The sequence below is a fragment of the Thermobia domestica genome, chromosome 11 (genome assembly GCF_964235325.1).
Source record: "Thermobia domestica chromosome 11, izTheDome1.hap1.1, whole genome shotgun sequence".
In the NCBI taxonomy this organism is placed as follows: Eukaryota; Metazoa; Arthropoda; class Insecta; order Zygentoma; family Lepismatidae; genus Thermobia; species Thermobia domestica.
This window is the reverse complement of record NC_137464.1, coordinates 131,221,770-131,243,478: the sequence shown is the minus strand read 5'-3', so window position 1 is coordinate 131,243,478 and position 21,709 is coordinate 131,221,770. Positions and strand designations below refer to the sequence as shown.

Sequence of the window (21,709 nt, the reverse complement as noted above, 5' to 3'; positions counted from 1 at the left end):
CGACATGGAACTTCTCTCCCAAAGACCTCCTGTCCCCTGGTTTTGTTTCAATCTCGACTTCCGGAATTCTGCGGCGTCGTCTGACGTCAGGCACGTGTGTCCTCCTTTCTTTCGGAAAACAAATTCTTTCCTTGTTTCGAGAACAAAAACTGCAACACTCGGCATGCTCTGATTTCCCGATTCTAGGCAATTTCTACATATCCGTGAATGTGTCTGATGTTCACAAACATGTTACAACTGCAACTCGTAATTTTTACAGAATGTTATAGCCAACGCATTTCATGAATTTCTTTCCTGCATTCGCAGACTACCAATTATGTGTTTTGTTTATTTTATCTGCTGACGACAAAAATAATACAATTTACAAACTTGCATTAACCTCAATTGTGACAGTTGTTTTCCTTCACCAAACAATTTTAATATTTTACAAAAAGCCAATATCCTCAAAAATTAAATAAAGTTAATCGTTAAATTAAGAATTCTGATAAATAAAATACGGGCTCTGCCACAATATATATGAAATTTTGACATTTTTTACGCCTAAGAAGCAAAAAATCAACAGATATGCCGGGGCTACAACTTCTCTAATTTTCCTATTGAAACTTTTTATGGTGCGTTCTGTAGGCCAGAGAGATGGCTTTCAGGTAGTGGTACATTTGTTTCAATATAACGAGCAAGAGGGAAATAATAGAGGAAAAAGGAAAATTTTCCGAGTTTTTCACCTAAAATCGGAAAGTAATTGTTTTGGCTGTAAACACTACCATCAGACAGACGCAAACTGTATAAAAGTAAACCCTGGTACCCCAAGAATATATCCTACACGTATCATGGCGATATCTAACAAAGTAAGCATGAAAAGAAAAAAAAATCTTATTCTACCTCAGAAATTCACAATTTTTTTACCATTTACAGATCATAGTTTATTATAAACCTCAACTGTACTTCCCCTAATTATTCCACCGAAACTTTTTATGGTGCGCTGTGTAGGCTAAGAACGAGACTTTCATACAGTGGTACGTTTGTTCGAATGTAGCCTACAAGAAAGACATAATAGAGACAAAAAGGGAATTTTTCCAAAATTTTCCCCTAAAATCGGGAATTAAAAATGCCTGTAGCTGGCACAGTGCTAGCAGACACACACAACCTATCTTAGAATAAATAAGCTTTGATATCCCTCTAATATATCCTACAAGTATCGTGACGATATCTAATAGAGTAAGCATGTCATTAAAAAGTATCTCATTCTACCTTTAAAAAAAAAAGTTATCTTTCCACTTAGAGAATAAGATCTACTATAAACCTCAACTGTACTTCCCCTAATTATCCTATTGAAACTTTCTATAGTGCGTTGTGAAGGTCAAAGACAAGACTTTCAGATACTGGTGCGTTTATTCCGATGTAGCCAACAAGAGGGAAATAAGACAAAACAGGTAAATTTTCCAAAATTTCCCCCTAAAATCTGGAATTAAAATTTTCTGTAGCTGGGAACACTGCTACTAGACAGACAAAAACTATCTTAAAATAAACACTGGTACACCACTAATATATCGTACAAGTATCATGGCGATATTTAAGGAACAAAGCTTCTAATTACCAAAAATATATTACGGTAAACAGAAAAGTAGGGAAAAATTAAGGGTTAGAACCTAAATCCTTGCGGCCCCGAATATTTCGTGCGGACCCTAATTACCCCACTGTAACGATATGTACCCGCGTTTGTTCAGTAAGGACAAATGTTCGAATGGCGTAAGTTCACTTGCACTCGGACGTATAGGTACGGATTTATAAACAAAAATTTCGAATTTTTTGCCCAAATTTAAGGAAATTTTAATTTCCGTAGTTGGTAACGCTGCGCGCAGGCCCGTCCAATTGATGTCAACAATTAGATATCCATCCGACGAATCTATCTACCAAGTCTTAAGGAGGTTTCTCTACAACGAAGGGAACTACAGGGGGAAAAAGTAATAAAGAAAATTCAAAATTCTCGATTTTTTGACTGGGGTGAAATTTGAGAAGGAAATTCGACACACAGAAGAAAAAGAAACTAATATAATAAACTATGGTCCAACCATATTTGGCAAAAAAAAAAAAAAAAAAAAAAAATATCCCTACACGTTAATTAGTGTCCGCACAGGAGCGGATTAAAAAAGTGACACACTCGTATGTGCCACTTTCGCCACCTGGGTCCGAAAGTGTTATTGTACATTTGATTACATTTTTTTGATTAGTAACCCGTGTTGTTGTAGTAGTTATAGTCTCGACTAATAATAATATCGTTGTTGTAAGCAGTTACTTTATAAGGATCTCCTTACTCTCCTTTTTACATCTTTGTTCCAATACTGTTGCTAAGAAATGCAGGGTGTTTCAAACTGAATATCAAGGTTTTAAGTCTTCATAGTACTTATTACATTTTACGTACAATTATAAACAATACATCAAGTAAAAGAACACCTCAAACAGTTTTTATTACAAGTGTTCGATGTGCACACTTCGAGTCGATAGGCGAGAAAGGCCCATAAACTTTCCGCCATATGGAACAAAACATTCAATTCACACAGATTCAGTGTAACTACAGTTCATAGTAGCACATAGTACAGTTCATTTGCCGCCTCCCTCTTTCTCCAGAAAGAACAAATCTTAAAAGTCACGATTTTAAGTATGCTACTCCAGCATGAACAACAAAGGGAAGGGAAACTGCACTCGCACTCAGAAAGGCTTAAATACTTACTACAAATACAATCTCGTTGTGTCTGTTGTTTCTTTAAATATTAATCTATTACGTTAGTGAAAGATGCAAACACACCTGAAAGATGGTAATCCGTTTCATAGAATATAATATCAAGCTTCAATCTCAATATATCAGTTTGCAATTATAGTGCAACTAGCTCTTTTATCTTGATTTCTTGATTTTCCTTCTACATCTTTTATTTTTTTAAAAAAAGTTGTTTCCATCTTCAATGATAACGATCTTATTTGTGACAAAGACAAGAGTAGCTTTCATGTCAGAACTCTGATAACTTACTAAATGGAACACGTGATCGAGAATTGAGTTCTTGTATTTGACAATAATCAAGCAATTTGTGCTGGGATTTATTTTACCATTTGCTTTAGCACTGTCCATGTGACAAACTAATGCGACCTAAACATAATCTATGAATGTAGTAATCAAATAGAAGTTCAGCTTAGTAAATTTAACTACGATGATCATGAAGTCTGTTTCCAACAAGAAATATTTATTTTAAATAAAATACTTTGACAGATATTGCAGATATTAGTTTTTACCTTTAGACAAGTTACTTCCATTTTATACTGTTCGTGATATTATTTTTCGTACTTATTAAAGGCCTACTTTCACCAAAAAACAAATTTTCGTTTATACTTTTATTTCTTGGTTGATATTGGTGAAACACTATAGAAACCCGGATTATTAGTAGGTATGCTACTCATATAAATTGTAAAAATTTGTACCGTATCAGTATCTAGCGTTTAATTTATGTTGCATTTTACGGTAATTACACCTACATAAAAATAGTTCATACTTAAATAGACGTAAGATACATTACAAATGACTATTTAAAAAAAACGAAATTTAGAAAAAAAACGATAGGCAATGTTTTTTTTTCTAAAAAAAAACGTACATTTCTAAAAAAATACGAACGTTTTTTTTTTTTTTTTTCTATTTACAACACTACCATGGAGTACTCCTCTCTTCTTAGCTGCGTTGAGCCGAGAACATCTTATCCAACTGCATTGGGCTGGAGCTTTCTATCTAATTAACTGCTCCGGTCTGCTGCAATGGGTCGTAGATCTTCCCTACAAAAACAAATGTCTCTCCAAAGCCACACCTTGAAAGATAGACGATAAGCGTAAGGGACACTACTGCGTTTCCGGACGCTCTTTGTTAAACGTTACTGTACTTTTGTTCACAATAAAAGTTGACGAGATAAAACCCCAAAATCTTGCGTACATTGACTCTACCAATCCTGACAAGAGAAGTATTGCAATATTTATTGAATAGCAAATGATAAGTCCGAACCTAATTTCTCAAATAATGTTTTCACTATATTTTCATGTTTTTTGAGTTTTTAAAATAAATACCTAGGAATCGACATTTATACTATGTTTTCTTAATAAATCAGTACAAAACACAGTTCATATTATTAAGGATCATCCTACCTTTGTAAAGTTTGCAAAATGTTAAAAAGAAGTTGTCAGACTCATCTAGTAGTGTTTCTTCCATATGCAGTAAATTTAATTGATGTCGCCATAATATTTTTAATACTTGTGTTCTTTTACAACTTTTAATATGTCTTGCCCTGATATTTGATGTTTTGATTTGTTTGAAATTACTTTGTAAGCCTTCTATACGACAGAATTTCAAATTAAATATTTTTGTACTATCATACCATGGTTTTCTCATTCCGCAAGCTGTTATTGTTTCAGCTACATAGAGTTTATTACATAACAAATACAACGATTTCCTTCATTTTTGTAATTAATAAGGTTTTCATTACACGATTAAACATTTTGATATATGATATTTAGTCAAGTTTGTTAGTGTCATTTTTGAAAGGAACTTACGATACTCTTCTCTGTGTACAAACTAAGGAATATAATAATTCCATAAATCAATCAATTTATATAGATTATTTTAGTCACTTAAATCTATATCGTGAACATTATTATAATATATATCATAATTATAATTATAATTATACATATTTACATCTGGATCATCTGCATGTTCCTCGAAATATTTGACGATATTGTTGTGTATATTTTCCATGATCAAAAGCAAAAACTTTTACGGATAATTATCATAAAAGCTATTAAACCTATTTTGTATTTTTTTTTTTTTTTTTTAATTTATATATTACATCGCTCAAAGAAAATCCTCACTCAGCAGTTTTAAAACTTTAATACAAAGATGTCCGCATATGTTTGAATTAAAGTATTGCATGTGATTATCATTATAAAACAGGTTTTCTCTTCTAAGATATTGTAACAGTGGTTTACCTTTGTACGAATCACGTACTTAATATTTTTGTTTTTCCAATGAAACATCCAGTATGTACTAGTGTTCCCAGACTTATCCAGGTTTACAATACAACTCTTGATCTTTGAGTTTTTGGTGTAGTTCATCTATTGTAAACGCTCCTCTAAAATATCGTGTATAATTTTTTCACGAACCTCTTTATGTCGAATTTGGTTAATGTTTTTTTTTTAATTTCTCGCTCTACAGCTATTTCTTCCAGCTTTCTTTTCTTCCATAACTAAGTTATGTCTTAACTGTCGTTCCAAATCTTTATTCTTTTTGACATCAATTACGGTTTTAGTGATAGCGGCTCGTTCTTCTGCTAAAGTACCAACAGCTCCTCATGTTGCAAGAATAGCGGGTATCATAAAAATTAAACCAAGAAAATGTTCTTTTGGAGAAATTTTAATCTTCTTGATTTGTGTTGCGTTTAAAGTCAAATTCATTATTGTACCTTCTTTAATTTTCTTGACTTTACCGTTAAGTTGTTTCTTCGTGAGAACATGATTTATTGTTAAAGCAATTAACTCGTTGTGAGAGATAGACAACGTAGCACCTTTAATTGATTGAACACATTTTTATTATAGAAAAATGCTTTTACAAATCGCACTTAATTTAATCTTAATCCTAAACTTACTTTGTCCTTTATCGCTAAAGCAGTTCCTAAAGCGGGCACTTTTTCAGTAATTAATGATATGTGTTTAGCAAAAACTCTTTCCCATGCTTTATTTTCTAATTTTTTATCTGCAATATATCTTGAGACAGTCTCTTCAGAATTTTCGTCCAAGCATGGTTTCGTCATATATGGTCGATTTCTTAACGACCTTCGACTTTCAAGTAATCTTCCTAGTAGTATTTACTGACAGAATATTAATTTTATGCTAGTTTGTGAGCGTGATAAATCTTGTAATGTGTTATCTGTTAAAGGTAAAGTTTAAGTTATAAATTAATATATATATATATATATATTTATTTATTATTTTCAGATTACGTGCTTCCAAGTATTGAAGAAACAATAGATAAATTAGAGGAGGGAGCGAAGAAAGCAGGCGCTTTTCTGGACGGATGTAGGGTATGTAATTGTAAAATTTTAGCGTCAAAACATTAATTGTTGTGAATTTCACTGTCTATCAAGTAAAAGTTCGTGGTGGTAGGACGGGCAGTACTGGAACATTATATCCTTCAGGACTGTCAATCGGAAAGGCGATAAAGATTGGAATATACTAATGAGATCAGAGATCAAATTTATACTATATGTTTATTATTATTTATTTAAGAAACCTACTAAATTGATTCATGACGACTAGTACAAAGTTAGTTTTTAAAGATCTTTGGTTTAAGTATGGAATATGCATTTGGAATTTCAAATTCCAACACGTTTCATGGGAATTTCTGCGTTCATCAGTCTGATTATTACAGAAACGAAAGAAATAATTTTGTCACCGAATTCACATATGAGGGAAAAAATACGTCCATATCCATACATTTTAAGGGCACTGAACTCCATTGAAAGACTTGCAGCTTGCATATAGTTTACAAGCAGACGCTGTCCCAAGCGGGGACACGGCACTAGTCCTAAACGGCATAAGACCTAAATAGCACAAGACCTAAAAATCGTTTCGCGGCACAAATCCTAAAAATCATTTCGCGGCACAAGTCCTAAGCGGCACTAGTCCTAAACGGCACAAGACCTAAACGGCACTGGACCTAAAAATCTCTCGTGGCGCTACTATCGCGTTTGTGCCAAGAATACTGTCAATCTGTTAGTCAAAGTTTTAGATATACTATTTCATATTACAGAACCAGATTCTACCTTAGTTCCTACAAGTAATTTGTATAAATACATATTCTATCGTTCTGAAATAAAAAGAAAAATAAATAAAGCCTATTGTTCTTTCTTGCTGTTTGCATGATAGCATTTTTGTGGTGACAAAATATTAACTACCTATCAAATGTGATTCCCAAATCTTTCATAATGCCTGTTTTTGTTTTTTTCTGTTTCCACACCATTGACCTCGTATTACTAACATAATGTTGTGTTTTAGTGATATACGTCATAAATTTTGCTTTCTTTGTATTGATTTAAAGTAAATTATTTTTACACATATATTTATCATATTCAACTCTTTCCGTAGCAAATAGTTGTCATACTCGTAATTAACTATTCTTTACTCGTTACCATTATTAATAATAGCTTTAGTAGTACTAACATAGCTGTTACCGTTGGAATTAACTATTATTATTATTATTATTATTATTATTATTATTATTATTATTATTATTATTATTATTATTATTATTATTAATAATAATAATAATAATATATTTCAAATATGCTACATTTTTGAGACCTGAGCTTTAATTGTACGTGAAGTTAAAATCAAAGGTTATGCAACGGACGGCAAATGATGGATTTACACCAAAAACAAACTTTTGACCCCCCAAGTGAAGGTTAGTCTGTTTAATAATTACAGTAAATTAATAATGTTTATAATAGAATGTGAAAGAAACACTTTAAAAAAATTAAATTACGTCAACATGTTAAAATAATTAAAAGAGCCTAATTAATCATCCACTGTGTACTCCCATTTGCTTAACTGGACGAACCCAGACCTAAACGAAAAGAGTTTTCTGCCCAAATCTCATAAGCAGTAGGAAATTTTAATATTGAAGAAATTGACCCTCCTTCCCTCTTAGAAATGTAATTTTTAATAAAAACATATTAAGAACAAATAATAAAGAAACTAAGTCTACCTCATGGATAACAATAAGAAATGATACAAAATGCAATGAGCTGATCAGTACGGTACTGTATACCTACTTTTGGGCCACCCTATATTTTCTGAATAAATAATGGCGAATTCGAACATTAAAGAAAGTGTGCGCTTTGTTCTTTCTCATTTCTGTGTTGAATTTTCACTTTTGTTTGTTTGTTTTGTTTATATGTTTGGTTTACAGTGATTATAAATATGTGAAGTTTCGTTTTACTGAGTTCAGAGATTTGCGAGATACGCTACTCTCAAAAAAAAAAATCTTACCCCATCCTTTTTAGAATACATATTTCCCAAAAATTCTTTCTTATATCCTGCTTTCGTAAGAAAATGATTTTTTTTTTCTTAAATTAAAATTTAACGACTCTACTTGTAGTAGTATACCCAGAAAGTCACTTATCTTAACTCTTTTATATAAGAGTACAGAAGATGAAGACAGTCAAACAAATGGACTTTCATGAACTAGTTCTTAGAATGAAATTGGTTATATAATGTAATTCATGTATAACTGCAGAACATAATAATTTTAGTTGTACAAATATAGCTGTTACCGTTGGAATTAGCTACGTTCGTAATATTATTGCCAACTAGTTACTGCATAGTCGCAATTTCGTGTGGTGGTGACGAATTTCAGAACTAAAGCAGGTGAATGAAAAAGGCACAAAACTTAAACGGCATAAGATCTAAACGGTTCAAGACGTAAAAATCATTTCGCGGCACTATCCTAAACGGCACAAGTACTAAATGGCATAAGACCTGAACGGCACAAGTCCTAAACGGCACTAGTTCTAAAAGGCATAAGACATAAAATTTAGGACTAGTGTCTATATTGTTAGGTCTTATGCCGTTTAGGTCTTGTGCCCTCTAGGACTTATGAATGTTACCCTCTCAAGCAACCTAGTGATTCCTGAAAAGTAGTCCTGAAATCATAGCTAATCGTTATTGACCATAAATCTTCTTTTACTGCTGCTTTCTAAAATTGTGTTCCAAGTTTCTTGGTCATTGTGGAGAATTTTGAGAAGAACAAGCAGTTTGTGCTTTCTCGAGATCCAGACGACGCAGGTACCACTTCCAAAAAGCACCAATTTTTTCAGCCAGAAGCATTTTATTGCAAATAAACTTTTTTGCCTTGCTTTTAGTGATGGTTATAAATATGTGACGGCTGTCATTTAAAACTTAGAACCAGAACGCTTAGACAAAGAAGGATGTGCTATCAACTTTCAAGAGACAACAGTTACATGGTTTTGTCTAATGAATGCTTAAGGATGGTCTTCAGAAGAGTCCGAATGTTGTCGAATTTGCATCTACAAGGTTTGCCATTCAAGGTGAACACGGTTCCATTGGTTTCTGTGGGTATGGAAGTTAGGGGTGGATAACTTAACATTACGGAGATTGCTCTCTGTAACAAAATATATTTGTTCTTTAATTTCGGTAGATATGAAATTTGACACCAATTTTCGTTACGAGGCAATAATGTCGTTGTACCGTAACTAATTGAAGGAACGAGTGTATTTCGGTTATTTCTTGTCACGCTTGTGGGCGGAAAATCAAGAACTGGAACCCACTCAATGAGATCCTTTCTTCTGTGGGTACCTTAGGGAACGAAAATGATCTGGAGTGGGGCTATTCTGTTACAAATGATGTTTACCACCCAAATAAAATGAAATGAAATCTTTGTTTTACATCCGATGATTATGGCGGATAGGCTAAAGGAGATGGTGATGATGAGAAATAAATGAAATGGTGAAATGAGAAAAGTGGGAGGAAACGGGAGAATCTCGACAAAACCCACGCACATGGTGTTTGTACACCACAAAGCCCATTTTGCTCGAGCCCGGATCGAATCAAGGACGTCATGCAACAAAGGTGAATGCTCTGCCACTGAGCATCCGCGGCCCCTTGTTTGTCACACGAGTAGCACAGTTGAACAAACAGGTTTGGTAAAGTTATTGTCTTCAGGAGTTGCTAATTTTATTAGATATTTGGAGAATTCTTCGGATATGGTATCTATTGTATTTTCCTTCAAAGGAGTAAGTTGAAGTTTGTTCTTCAGGTAGTGAAGCAAAACAAAATTTCACTTCCACATGTCGTTATTTGCAAAGCTAGAGTAGAGACAGGGGGGGAAGGTAAGTTATTCGATTCCTGTGAATAAGGATATACAAGGTAAGTCACGTACAAGGAGAAGTGCAGCCGGCCGGCTAAGTAACTTGTGATGCGTGACCAGCTCATTTGCTCCCAGTCAACACTATTTCTGGGCTATTTCACCGGAGTTCTCTGCTTCTTTATTCCGATAGATCTCCAAATGGTTCACGATGCTGAGTCAAATTGTATCAAACCAGAACCGAGCGACCGTGAACTATTGGTCATCGTTCTTTCCTCGTAATCGGGAGATCCTGTGTGTAAAACATGCGGCCTGCCATCCTGACAGGTTTGACCAGGGATTTCGGTATGGTATCTTTAAACATAGATCTGCCCGATTTTCTTCCACTTCTTTTTCCATTGTTGATGTTAAAACATTCTGTTGTAAAGTGGCTTTAGGGGCTGTATTTAAAATATTGTTAAATAAATAAATGATTGGTTAGCGCACGTCAGGCGCGCACCGAGAAAATGTTGTTGGAAAAAGTCCAATGTTTTGGGAGATCTAATACGTGTATGTAGTATTGAACCTGTTAATCTGCACCCGAATAGACGATAAGTAATTGTTAATTATTGCCACCTATTTTCTCAGGAAACAAATGATAGAAATAGATTATTTTTATAAGAAAAGAAAAGAGCACAGATTCGGTGTAAAATCAAATCTTAAGGCTACATCAATCATTTCTCTGTTAAACAAGTACAGTTTTTTAAGAATGTTCACAAATGTTAGTGGAGTTACGAAGTTTTGTGTGTGTTGGTGGAGGGATCCGAACTCGGTGGACCCCCGCGTGGGTGCACACCTGGCCTTTCTTCGCGTGGTTCTGATTTCGATTCGCAGTGGGACCTAAGATATTTTTACAGTATTGACCCAGCATCGTGATATAATTGGGAAGCTATCTAAGTTAAGACTATGATAGACTAGTAGTGTGGAGATCGGAAGAGGAGTCAGACAAGGGTGTAGAATGTCTCTCCAATTATTCAACATTCACAGTGAATGTTTAATGAAGGAAGCATTAATGGGAATTGAGGATTTCAAGATTGGAGGGAAGATTATTAACAAGATCAGGTATGCAGAGGATACAGTTATTATAGGTAGAACCGAAGAAGGACTACAGAAGATGATTCACAAAATAGTTGACAGCGGAAAAATATATGGAATGGAAATCAACATTGAAAGGTCGAAAGTCATGAGAATATCCCGAGGAAATGAGTCCTTACTGGTCAGAGTACAAGAAAGAGAACTTGAAGAGGTCGAGGTCGAGAGGTGGGAAATATTTTGACAAGAGACGCCTGCTGTACCAAAGAGATCAGGTCAAGAATTGCTATAGCTAAAGAAGCATTCAACAAGAAAAGATCACTCTGAAGCAGCAAGATCAATATTGGACTTAGGAAGCAGTTGGTCAAGTGCTATATCTGGAACATTGGACTGTATGGTTCTGAGACTTGGACATTACGGAAGTTAGAGAAGAAATATTTAGACAGCTTCAAAATGTGGTGGTGGAGGATGGAGGAGATAAAATGGACAGAGAGAGTAACAAACGAAGATGTTTTAAAACGGATAGGAGAGAAGAGGACACTTCTATCCATCATCCTTCGTAGGAAGGCGAATTGGATTGGACACATCTTACGAAGAAATTGTCTTCTTCATACCACCATAGAACGAAAGACGGAAGGAAAGCGAGGAATAGGAAGAAGAACACAACTGATCGATGATTTGAAAAACAGAAGGAAATATTGGGAGGTAAAAGAGGAAGTTGAAGATCGAAAAACATGGAAGAAACATTTCCAGGCCAAAATCTAAAATTAAAAAAAAAAGCCCTAGGACTTGCCGAAAGGCAGAATACTTACTACTGCTGCTGCTACCACTACTACTACTGCTGCTACTACTACTACTACTGCTGCTGCTACTACTACTACTACTGCTGCTGCTACTACTGCTGCTGCTACTACTACTACTACTACTGCTATTACTACTACTGCTACTACTACTACTACTACTACTACTACTACTACTACTACTACTAATAATAATAATAATAATAATAATAATAATAATAATAAGAATAAGAATAAGAAGAAGAAGAAGAAGAAGAATAGACTAGCGGAGTTCGGATACGTCAGTGAAAAATAATGGTACTTAAAGCCGCCATCGAGCTTTCATCCCCGCTATAACATATCATAGTCCTACATGGGCTTTATAGTCAGCATTATTATTATTATTACAAAGAAATAATCTCTAAATGACGGCAGCGATGAGACATGATTACTTTTTTCCGTAAATGAGAGTTACAAATATTTAGCCTACTTACATGTGAAACTCATGCACCAACTGTATACACAATATATTTACAGCGAATAATCGGAGCCCCGTCTCTTTCCGCCAAAAAATTCAGAAGGAATTGATAAATTTAATACGGATTTCCGTGACGTACACTAAGTTAGTCGTTTGTTCATCAAGTAAAAATATACTCAAACTAATAAATTTATTCGAAAGTTATTGCCCAAAGAAAATCTAGAGGTGGGCAAATACTTTTGCTGTCAACTGTACAGATTACTATTATGCTTCATTTTACAATCTTTTGCAGTTTCAGCTATCTTTTATTTACATTACATTTATAGTCCAATGCATTTAGGCTTGAACTTGGATAAAAATAATAACAAAGCGAAACCACTTGGGTTAAGTTCAATATGCTTTCCAGAATATATCCTGAAAATTCCCACCTCCCACCTTGGGAAAATCCGCTTTATTGGATTCAATATGGCGACAGGACGAAACATCGACTTACATTTAAGTGACAATATCTACTCACAGAATTAAGCTGGAAGCTTCGTTCTTGTGTCAGTTTCAAGATAATAGTATAGACTGTCGAATGAAATTTTCCATCATTCTGTATATTGCATCAATATTAAAAAATGGCGGACATTACCTAAAAAATATAGTTATTCTCATTTTACAATAATGTTTTATTGGCATATAACTCAGAAACTAACCGAGATATTAAAACATGCCTCGAAATAAACGTGATAGAGCATAATCGTAGCTTTCAAATGATGCAACTTATGTCAGTCTATCTTAAAAGTAAGGGAGCTAGTCGAATTTTTGTGACACTGGATGTGCAGTTTTCGACACATTCTCAGGTGCCTGCTATAATGGTTTTGTGTGCACCCATATGCCTCATCTATTTGACTTGTGATACTTACTTAAGGTTCTTAGAGCATAACAAATATGTAGTCATGGTCAGTAAGTCCGCCATTTTGGATTCAATATGGCATCCAGATGAAGAGGCCAATGTAACACTTAGACAGCAATATCTTATTACAGAAGTAAGCATGAAACTTCGTCAATTTCTAGATAATAGTTATTTCCTTCTTACCTATCGTTGCCATATTAAAATATGGCCGTTGTTGTCCTAAAAGATCATTTTTTCTGGTTTCTAAATGCTGTGTCAATGGCAGATAAATTTAAAACTACAATTATTAAGGAACATTTCTGCAAATAAACATTTTTTTTTTTTTTTTTACCTGCACACTTGGTAACTTAAAATTTAACGGAAAATATAACTTTCTTGCATAACAATAACAGTAAATACGCAAGTCTACACAAATATATATTTTGTGGAAATTACGTTTATTGATTACAACATACAGCAGAATGCTAAATAAGGAATATTATATGTAAAGTTTTGTAAAGAATTATGTGTATGATCTTGCGAATTATGAAAATCAACATAAATCCTATACTGAAAGGATCTTCTAATCATCTTAATCTACTGAAGTCAAACTGTTACTGCAACCATGTCCTGTACATACTCCACACATTTTAGAGCACTACAATCCACTTTTTCTGCATTCACAATTATTACTATTACATCCTTTTATACAGTTAGAAGATAATAAGCGAATAACATTTCGTGGAGCAGATTCTTTCGCAGTTGGTATTGGAATTAACATTACATTGTAATATTTCCATCCCCATTGAGTGGAATGTAGATTTACTCCCTTCCACTGTTGAACTTGTAAGAAAATTCTTGATGAATATTGTGTTGCTGAACCTGAGGTGGAAAAGTAGCTAGATTGAAATTTCTACTTGGAGCACTGTTTCACTCCAGTTTTCAAGTAGAGCTTGCACTGATTCAGGTTATCAGTAACTTTTCTAGTGTATACTACACAAATAACCTTTTCTTCATCCTCTGCAATACCATTCGGTGACGGTTGTTCTTCGTTAAAAAGAATAACTTTCGTTCGTAGTTTTGTATCATTCATAAGTATGAAATCTTTGGCTTTCCCTTTTCCATACAGAACCGAAGTAGTATTACGTCCCGTAGAAGCACGAAGAAAAAGTATGAAGCTTTCATCTGACCCAAAGATTATTGAAGTGATTTTCTACTGTGTACTCTCTGAGGATATTTCTGTTTACTTAGGACGAACATGTAAATATCATTCCGAGAAGGAGCATGCGCAATTAGTAAAACATATTGTAATCATCAAACACAATTGTCACATCCATATCGTAATAGCTTGTAACGCATGTAACATATTTCTTCACTATTTGTTTATATGTTTGATTTTGTTGCCAAACTACTGTAAACAATCAGTATCCTCTATCGATGGTGTAACTCTCAAATTGGACATAGGAAAGCTATGCTCTGGCTTTGAATTACTCTCCAGGACTGGAATGAAAGTAGATTTTCTCTATCCTTCTCTGAGAATACATTCTTCAAAAAGTGCCGGAAACCAACTGTAAGCTCGAATCAAAGATATGATGCAAGTTATTCATCAGAGTGCACAACACAGAGTATGTGATGAAAACGCTGGGTAGAATTAACATCTACAACGCCTTCTCTAATTTTCATACCTTTATGTTATAATTCCAAAAGTTCTTGGAGGCCAACTTATATAGCCGAATCACAGTTTATACCAATTAGCAATCAATCCATTAACAAGAGACAATAAATAAGGCAAATCTTTATGGGAGGGATTGTGTACTTGTAACCACTCGATCATCGGAGTTCTGCATACTGATCTAAAGTAAAATGTAACACTTCACAACTTTTCATGTTATCAGCAACCTTAGTTATAGCTAACGTAGAGTTTGTCCATCTAGCAACTGTGGACTTACTTAACTTTCGTCCATGGCTCAGTCCGCCAATGGATTTCATCGAGCTCATAAAAAACTGCTCAATGATCACGTCTGACCAAGTTTCAGTCCAATATTTATCTGTTCGTCTTATAGTAAAATAGGAACTCCTTGCAAATTTCTTGTATTCAGCAGGAGGCTTTTTGCGTTCTAGAGCCACTGTGCGCTGCAAATAAATATGTGTTGTCTTTGGATAGTTCAAATGCCCTGCAGCATGTAAAAAGCGCATCATTTGAATGCAATGCAAGTGAAGACTCCAATCACATTCATGTTCTGCAATAATATAAAGTCGCACAATTTCTACAAGATGGTAATATTGGACCTATAATTTTGAAGTTCTACTGTGAGTTGTCAGTTGATCTGCTTTTTGATAGAACAAAGTAAGAGCTGTCTGACTATTTGTGTTTTCACTGACAGAACTCGGAAGCAGTTATGCATCCATAACAAAAAATATATCATCCAACTGATGCCTGATAACATCTTCAGCTAATAGCTCAAAATTTAGTTAAGCTAAACTTGCTGTGTGAGAAAATGTGCACGTAAGACTCTTGAGTATTGGCGACAGGTCATCATTTGAACTATACTGTTACTTGCATTCACTGTTTTCCGAAGGTCTTCTAAGCCACTTCCTCCCATACTCGTACTGATTTAACCCAAAAAAGACATTAAGAGGTGAAATCCTCTCAGAGGGACTTCAAATGGAGACAAGGGTCTTCCTTGAGCAGCCGACGACAGAATTTCAAAGGCTTTATGGCAAATTGGCTGATCAAAGGTTACGAAAACTGTTCTTTGATTTAGCTTTTCAATGTCTTTTGCTGCCATTGATACAGCATTTAGAAATCAGAAAAAAATGCTCTTTTGGAACAATAACGGCCATATTTTAATATGACAACGGTGGATAAGAAGGAAATAATTATTATCTAGAAATAGACGAAAAGAACGAAGTTTCTAGCTTACTTCTGTAGTAAGATATTGCTTTCTAAGTATTACATAGGCCTCTTCATCTGGACGCCATATTGAATCCAAAATAGTGGACTTCCTGACCATATTTAGATCTCTGACTACATATGCTGTAAGAACCTTAAGCAAGTATCACAAGTCAAATAGATGAAACATATGAGTGCACGCAAAACCTTTACAGCAGGCACCTGAGAATAATGTGCCGAAAACTGCACATCCAGTGTCACATAAATTCGATCAGCTCCCTTACTTTTTAAAACAGACTGACATAAGTTGCATCGTTTGAAAGCTACGATTATGCTGTATCACCTTTATTTCGAGGCATGTTTTAATATCTCGGTTATTTCTGAGTTATATGCCAATAAAACATTATTGTAAAATGAAAATGACTATATTTTTTAGGTAATGTCCGCCATTTTTCAACATTGATGCAATATATAGAATGATGGAAACTTGAATTCGTTAGTCTTTGAAACTGACACAAGAACGAAGTTTCCAGCTTAATTCTGTGAGTAGATATTGTCATTTAAATGTAAGTCGATGTTTCGGTCTTGTCGCCATATTGAATCCAATATGGCGGATTTTCCAAGGTGGGAGAAGGTGGGAATTTTCAGAATATATTCTGGAAAGCATATTGAACCTAATCCAAGTGGTTTCGATTTATTATTATTTTTGTCCAGGTTTGGCTCAAAATCTGCCGAAATGCACTGGACTATTACAGATAACACTTAATTGAAGCGAGCTTTAGCGAAGCTTCTACTATTCGACTCAATTGGCATTTGTATATTTGTCCGTCCGCTTGTTCTACGATAACATGTAAAATTTATCCATTGTTGATAAGTCATGCATCTAATGGCCAGCTGGAATCAAATATAGGAGCATCGTATGCGTTGAAAATTTATTGCCTTCTCAGCGGGAAACGAACCTAGAACCTTGTGCAAATTTTTTTCTACTGGAGGACGCAACGAACGTGAAACATTAATGCCCTTTATTTTGTGTTTGTGCGTAGCTGTAGGTTCTTACACGTTTATTCACTATGAGTTAATGTTTTTATACTTGATTTTTTTATGTTAATACAAATAATAAGAAAAAAGTTGCATCGTAAGCTACCAACCGATATATTAGTATTTCAGTCATTTAGTTTTTTTTTTCTACTTATAGCAGAAAGCTATGTACACGATAATTGTAATGTGTATTTAATGCAAATGTCATAAGTATAAACTCTGCATTAGGAGATCTTATATCTTTTTACACTGACTTAATTCTCAGTCCACCTTCTCAATATAATCTCCATTTTTTTAATGCATTTTTGCCAGCGGTTCTTCAACTTTAGCAGACCCCTTTCAAACCAATTTTTTGGAGTCCCACGCGCCAATGTTTGGACAGATTGTTGAAGGTCATGAGCATCTGTAAACCGATGACCACATAGAGATTTTTTCATTTCCCTGAACAGGTGGTAATGGTTGGGAATGAAGTCCTAGGACTAGATACGTGTGGCAGCATTGCAAACCTTAGTTGATCAATGACAGCAGTGGTTTCCCGGCTGGTGTGAAGACGTAAGTTATTTAGTTGCAGAAGCATTCCTTTCGTTCATTTTCCTGGCCGCTTCATTTGAATGTCACGACGTAAGTATGTGAGGGTGTTCACATACGTTGCATTATTAATCGTGGCTTCATCTTTCAGTCAGTCGGTCTGGGTAATGTCTTTCGTGCAGTAACATTGTAGCCATACGCCTCCCAGCTGAAAGTATTGTTCGAAATTTCTTTGGCGGTGGACTCATAATGTTTCCACTGCATTGATTGTTGCTTCGTCGTGGGCTTATGGTAGTGGAGCCAGATCTCATCACAAGTCAGAAGTCTAGGCATGAAATCTTCGGGATCATGATCGTGGCGTTGCAAAAATTCCGTGCATACATCTACACGATATTGTTTTTGCTCTGCAGCAACTGTTTTGGTACCCATCTTGCACTGGCCTTCCCCAGCCTTAAGTATTGTGCAAGACGCGCTGCAGAGTGTTTCTGGTTAGTCCTGTGCCAGTCTTCATTTTAGAGAATGTGATGTATTTGTTCTCTTGAATGGTCCTTTCTACCACGGCGATAATGACTGGCGGTATCACTGTGACTGCTTCGAGAACTGCTTCATTTTTTTTCCGTCGAGGTGCTACCCAATTGTACATCGTTTTCCGTGACGGTTCATGTTCTCCTCACACTACCACAAATCGCCTATGGATTTAAGGAGCAACCACGCGCTCGTTCCACAGGAATCTTAACGTCCAGCGCTGTACTCCATAATCACTTTCCATGTTGTGCGTTAGTAATACGCATATGGATTCAAGAGATGGGGTGCATATGGCACTCCTGTCGTCCCCGTCGCCAGTGATGCTCTCAATGGCAGATGAAAAGTCTAGATTCCTGTGACTGCCTCCCCAACTTCAGTGGTTCACTGTATCTGATACGAGGAAAGAAAATATAATAGTATGCCCCTCGTATAATGTACCGTAAAATAAAGAAAAACAGTTGATTTCTTTGCTTACATGACAAAAGACTTGAAACGACAGAGATCTAATATATCATAAATACACATAAATAATTAAATAAAAACAATGAAACAGCAAACAGGTGAGTTTAGTAAAATTAACACGGTGCGAATCTTCGTGTGTAGTTTCCCTGGATCTTGCTGAAGCGAAAGAGCCATTCGGTAGCGAAATTATGATGATTTGCTCAATAGAAATAGGAAAGACGTTCAGTGACCCAACAATGATGAATCACTTTGACTGTGTGCCTCTACCTCGTGGCACAGTCCAGAGAAGAATATTGGAAATGAGTGACCAAATGAGGAAAAACATATTGAACGAATTGATAAATACCGTTTCTTCTCTCTGTGCCAGTCAGTTCGTTTTTGCTTTTATGTGCATGACTCAGGAAGATTTTTTCTAGTAAAGAAGAGCTGTTAAATATGTGTCTTCGGTATCGCAAAGGGAAGGGTTACTTATGAAGCATTTCAAAATTCTGCTAATAAATATCGAAATTTTCAGAAGTGTTCGTCAGTTGTAACTGATGATGAACCGCAATGATAGAAATCTTTACCAATAGGCCTTTTAAGAGAAAATAATATAAATAGCTACATATTTTGCTACTTGGGGCAAATCATTAAAGCGAAAAGATATTCCCAAGGGACAACTACATAATAAGGAGCGGCAATTCACTTTTACATTGCTAGTTTCGTCAAGTTTTTGAGGACATGGATAGAAAGTATGAAGACATACTTATTTACATGCACATTAGCTGGTTAAGTGTAGGAAATTGTCTTCAGAAATTTTTCGTAAGCTGAAGAAAGAAATTCCTGATTTTTCTTAACCAGTTCTATCAGGCCCTACATGCTTAGAAGAAGAGCTTCGAAGTATTCTTTTCTTCAACATTAGGAATTTTTGACATATTACAAGGCATCTAAGTGAGCTAAACGTAGAACTACAGGGAAAAGACCAGTTAGTTTTTAAGCTTATGGGACGTATCAATGGATTCCGTAACAAGCTGAAACTTTTCCATTCTGCTTAAAGAAAAAATAATTTAGCAGTTCCCAAGTTGCAGTCGTCTGACATTAGGTTTTGAAAAAGAAACATTCGATTTTTCTTATTTCTTTAAGGAGTATCACGAGCGGATTTGATTCAGGGTTTTTATATTTCGACAAATTATATATATAAAAACGTGTATTGCTTTGTTTGGCTATGAATAGACAAGAAACATTAAAGAACAACCTATTGACTTTGTGACTTCCAGGCTGACCCATTCTTTTAGACAAGGGTAGAATGAGGCACAGGTTTCTTCAGGCTACTTGCTAACGGTTTTCCTAACTTTCATGAACTTGGTTGGAAAGTAATGTCATTGTTTGGTAGTATTGCTGGAAATATATTTTTCACATGAAGATTTTAAAATTTCTTCAGAAACTTCTCTTTACATCTTGTACGCTTCACAACAACAGAAATGGCTATCGATATCCCAGCCGGTGCAAGTGCTGCTTGTCACCCTCATTTGTAACATTGAATAGGTGTGTTACTCTTAAACATTGTATTACCCTAAGTAACGTCATGAAGACATTCAGTTCAAAAAGAACTGGAAGTAATACCGGGAAATATGGGTTTGTACCGCAATCCCAGAGAAATCAAACAATTTGTTAAAAATAACAATATTTTTATTTCTATTAGCGCCTGCGGCTGCCTGATCTTTGTTAGTAACTGAGAGGAATATATACATGGCCAACTAAGGCAATATCTGAACAGTCGAGCCCGACCGAAAATGCTCGATATCTCGAATAATGTGAGTATTTAAACAGGCGAGCCCACGGCTCAGAAATATATATATATATATGGTACTTAATTTTTTCCAAGCAAAGTACGCGAAGCAGAAATGTTCACCAATTCAGAAATTACTTTTATATTCTGTTAAATAGCGATTTACCAAGTTAAAAGTCTAGATATATTATTAGTACCCAAGTATTTTTTCTAGTATTTTAAAAGATTTAAATATATGTAGAGTCATACGTATAATTCAAGAGATTCCATTAACTGGCTAAATGTAATTGCATCCAGTACCATACTCATCGAACCCAGAACGTTACCAGTCTTGACGTAATAGTAACAAAATAGCCTCAAATTAATGTTTCAATTAAAAAAAATAACCTTCTATTTACGTGTTATCACTTATTCTGGGACGAGTATTCACTAATCATTAACGGGATTGAACCTAGGACTCTTAACATGCAAACACAAGACGTACCCAGTCTCCTCTTGCACTCTATGTATAACCATGCATTTTAATTTATCAAGAATAAATAGTACTAGTTTTTAAATGAAACCTTTTAGTCGATTAAACAACCAATATAGACAAGCTGAAAGGTATTTTCCCACTGCATAATAATCGCTTTGAAATATAGAGCAAACATTTACGAACTATCGTTGGTGTCGACTTCCAGTTAAACCCCCTTTTTTTTTTCTTTTTTTATTTTATTGAGTTATATTCATTTTTATTTTAACAGCCACAAAACCAGGAGTTTTGAGTCGTGAAATAAACGTTAATAGTATTATAATGAAACTGTATTAGTAACTACAATATTACATTTCGTTTATATTTTCTTTCTTAAACCTTTTAAACAAGAATAGTATGTTACGAACGTTCATTTTGACTCAAAACCCTGATTCCGTAGTTTCCCTAGTAATTACCTGTTTTACACTGCAATGAGGAATTCGTTGCAGCCAGACAGGTAGGAGGCAGCTTACGTCATCGCGCGAAGCACGCACGAGTCCTTTAAGGGGCGTGGCTACCTACGAACACTGATACAAGTGCCAAGTAACAGCTGGTGGTTCAGGATACACAACTCTCATAGCCTCAGTGCCCGAAGCGAACGGAGATTAAAGTATGCTAGATTTCTCTCTCCATTTTTTTTTATAAGGAGTCAATAAATTTCGCTACATATAAAGTTAACCGGCCCCTCCAAAAATTTACCTACATAAAAGAAATTTATTGATTACGTGTAGAATTTAAGTTTCATATATATATTTACAATTAGAAATAACAATTTAACTCAGATCAACAATAACAAAATAACAAATTTATAATATTTAATATATTTACACCTATTATTCGTTTTGAAGGTCGTAATATCCTTATGGAAATTT

General features: G+C 34.9%; 1 protein-coding gene across 4 annotated transcripts in view; it reads left to right on the top strand.

Moving 5' to 3' along the window:
* Nucleotides 1-21,709, top strand: part of LOC145664449 (DNA topoisomerase 2-binding protein 1-A-like) — a 1,008,895-nt gene that overhangs the window by 448,118 nt on the left and 539,068 nt on the right. For all 4 annotated transcript variants that reach the window (XM_081731135.1, XM_081731136.1, XM_081731137.1 and 1 more), the window contains one exon: nt 6,022-6,107. In XM_081731135.1, coding sequence (XP_081587261.1) covers nt 6,022-6,107 — 86 coding nt within the window. The remainder of the gene's footprint in view (nt 1-6,021; nt 6,108-21,709) is intronic.